Below are 1,689 nucleotides of genomic sequence, written 5' to 3' on the forward strand. Positions count from 1 at the left end.
TCCCCCTCCCCCACGGTTCCCTGCTGTGGACCCAGGTGTCCTGTCCCCGCCCCCCAGATGTCACTTTCTCCCAGGCAGCTCTCACGCCAGTGCACAGTGTCACTAGCGTCCAGGCCACTCTCGCGCCGGTGCACGATGTCACTCGTGCCCGGGCAGTTCTCGCCCCTGTGCGCAATTGTTAAAGAAGTTCCTTGACCCTCGGTTTCCCGAAGCAGAGTCTCAGACACAGAGTATCACAAACTGGTTTACTGGAAGTGGTTCAGCATCAAGTAACAGCTCGAGCTGGGTGCCTCCGCAGAAGGACCCCGCACAAGAACAGCTCTATGCAATTATACCCTTACAATCCAAGTTCACCACCCCTCATGCGAGACTTCGGACCAAGAGTCATGTTTAGATCTGGGGTCTTCCCCTTCTCCACTGGGGTCCTTCATTGTCTCTAGCCAGGCTGCTGCTTTTCTTATTTGCAAGGGTGCGGCTTCTGCYCTYGGTTRTAACTTCTTCATCTTCCCGGCTTGAACCAGCTCCGGGGCCCTCTTTCACTTACCTAGGTAATAGCTAGGAGAAAGTTCACAGCTTGWGGCCTAAGGCTTYAGCAAATTTAGCTACTAACGCTAAGCAAGATATGCTGAGCGATCAGCTCTAGGCAGCTTCACTCCGATATTCTTTATCAGTCCTCCCTTTGTTTTTATTAAGCATTCCTGCTAATATATGAAACAGAGTTCCCAAAGTCTTTCGAGGCATACTAACAGTCTCCATAATTTTATGTACAATATGATTGTAAATAATAGGCATAAGAAGGTTAAACTTTACACAACTACTGTATGGGAAAGTGCGGAAGAATGTCGAGGAGACAGGTGATGGGAGCTGGCCACACCGTTCCATGGGAAAAGGAGCATCAACAGGGCATGTTGACCCACAGCCACGTAGCTGGGCCCGCGCAGCATGGCGCTGCACCTGGGCTTTGACTTGAGATTAGCGATGAGCTCAATGTGCTTCCTGCACATGTGTATTGTACACAAAACCCACGTATAGTGCCCCCCCCCAGCATTCCTCGCCATGGACCAACGCTTGGCGGTGCCAGGGACTCTCCCAGTCCATTATTGCCTCAACTGGGAAATGGCTGGGGAACCGTCACTCAGACACAGAGGTAACAAATGCTCAGTATTGACCTTAGTGTGCCTTGTGTTTGCGTATCTGTCCTGCCGGGAGTGCAGGTGTCGTCCCTGCTGGACCCTTACCACTACTACTGGCTGCAAGACACGATTATAAGTCCCTGTTGCGGTTGGTGACCATCCCAGGAGAGTTTCCCACCAATGATTTTTTTTTTTGTGTGTCCTTCATTACTCCTTCAAGTACACGATGCATTTCTTTTGTATCATGGTGGACARTAATTAGAGGGTTTTGTCCATTATTTTGTATATGTTTTAACAATTGATATAAATCATCATGTTGTAGTAGTTTCTTTACCAAAGTAAGATTCATTCCAATGGGACTAGGCAATAAATCTTTACTTAATGCATAATTTCATTGTAACAGTTGATAAGACGTAACAAGGGCTGAATAATTAGAATCGCATCCATACTTGTAGTGAAGTTACAAACACAAACAATTGAGTGATTCCTGGGATCTACAGGAATGCTATCTGCTAACATAAAATCACAGAGGGTTCTCAAACAAATACATCCTTTT

General features: G+C 47.4%; 1 protein-coding gene across 1 annotated transcript in view; it reads right to left on the reverse strand.

Moving 5' to 3' along the window:
- Positions 1–388, reverse strand: part of LOC112963734 (class I histocompatibility antigen, F10 alpha chain-like) — a 5,714-nt gene extending 5,326 nt beyond the window's left edge. The window contains exons 1-2 of the mRNA XM_026061064.1: positions 342–388; positions 86–165 (exon numbers count right to left, since the gene is read on the reverse strand). Of these exons, the coding sequence (XP_025916849.1) occupies positions 86–165; positions 342–388 (127 nt within the window). The remainder of the gene's footprint in view (positions 1–85; positions 166–341) is intronic.
- Positions 389–1,689: the final 1,301 nt, after the last annotated feature.

The sequence above is a fragment of the Apteryx rowi genome, unplaced genomic scaffold (genome assembly GCF_003343035.1).
Source record: "Apteryx rowi isolate R43461 unplaced genomic scaffold, aptRow1 scaffold_1742, whole genome shotgun sequence".
Lineage (NCBI taxonomy): Eukaryota > Metazoa > Chordata > Aves > Apterygiformes > Apterygidae > Apteryx > Apteryx rowi.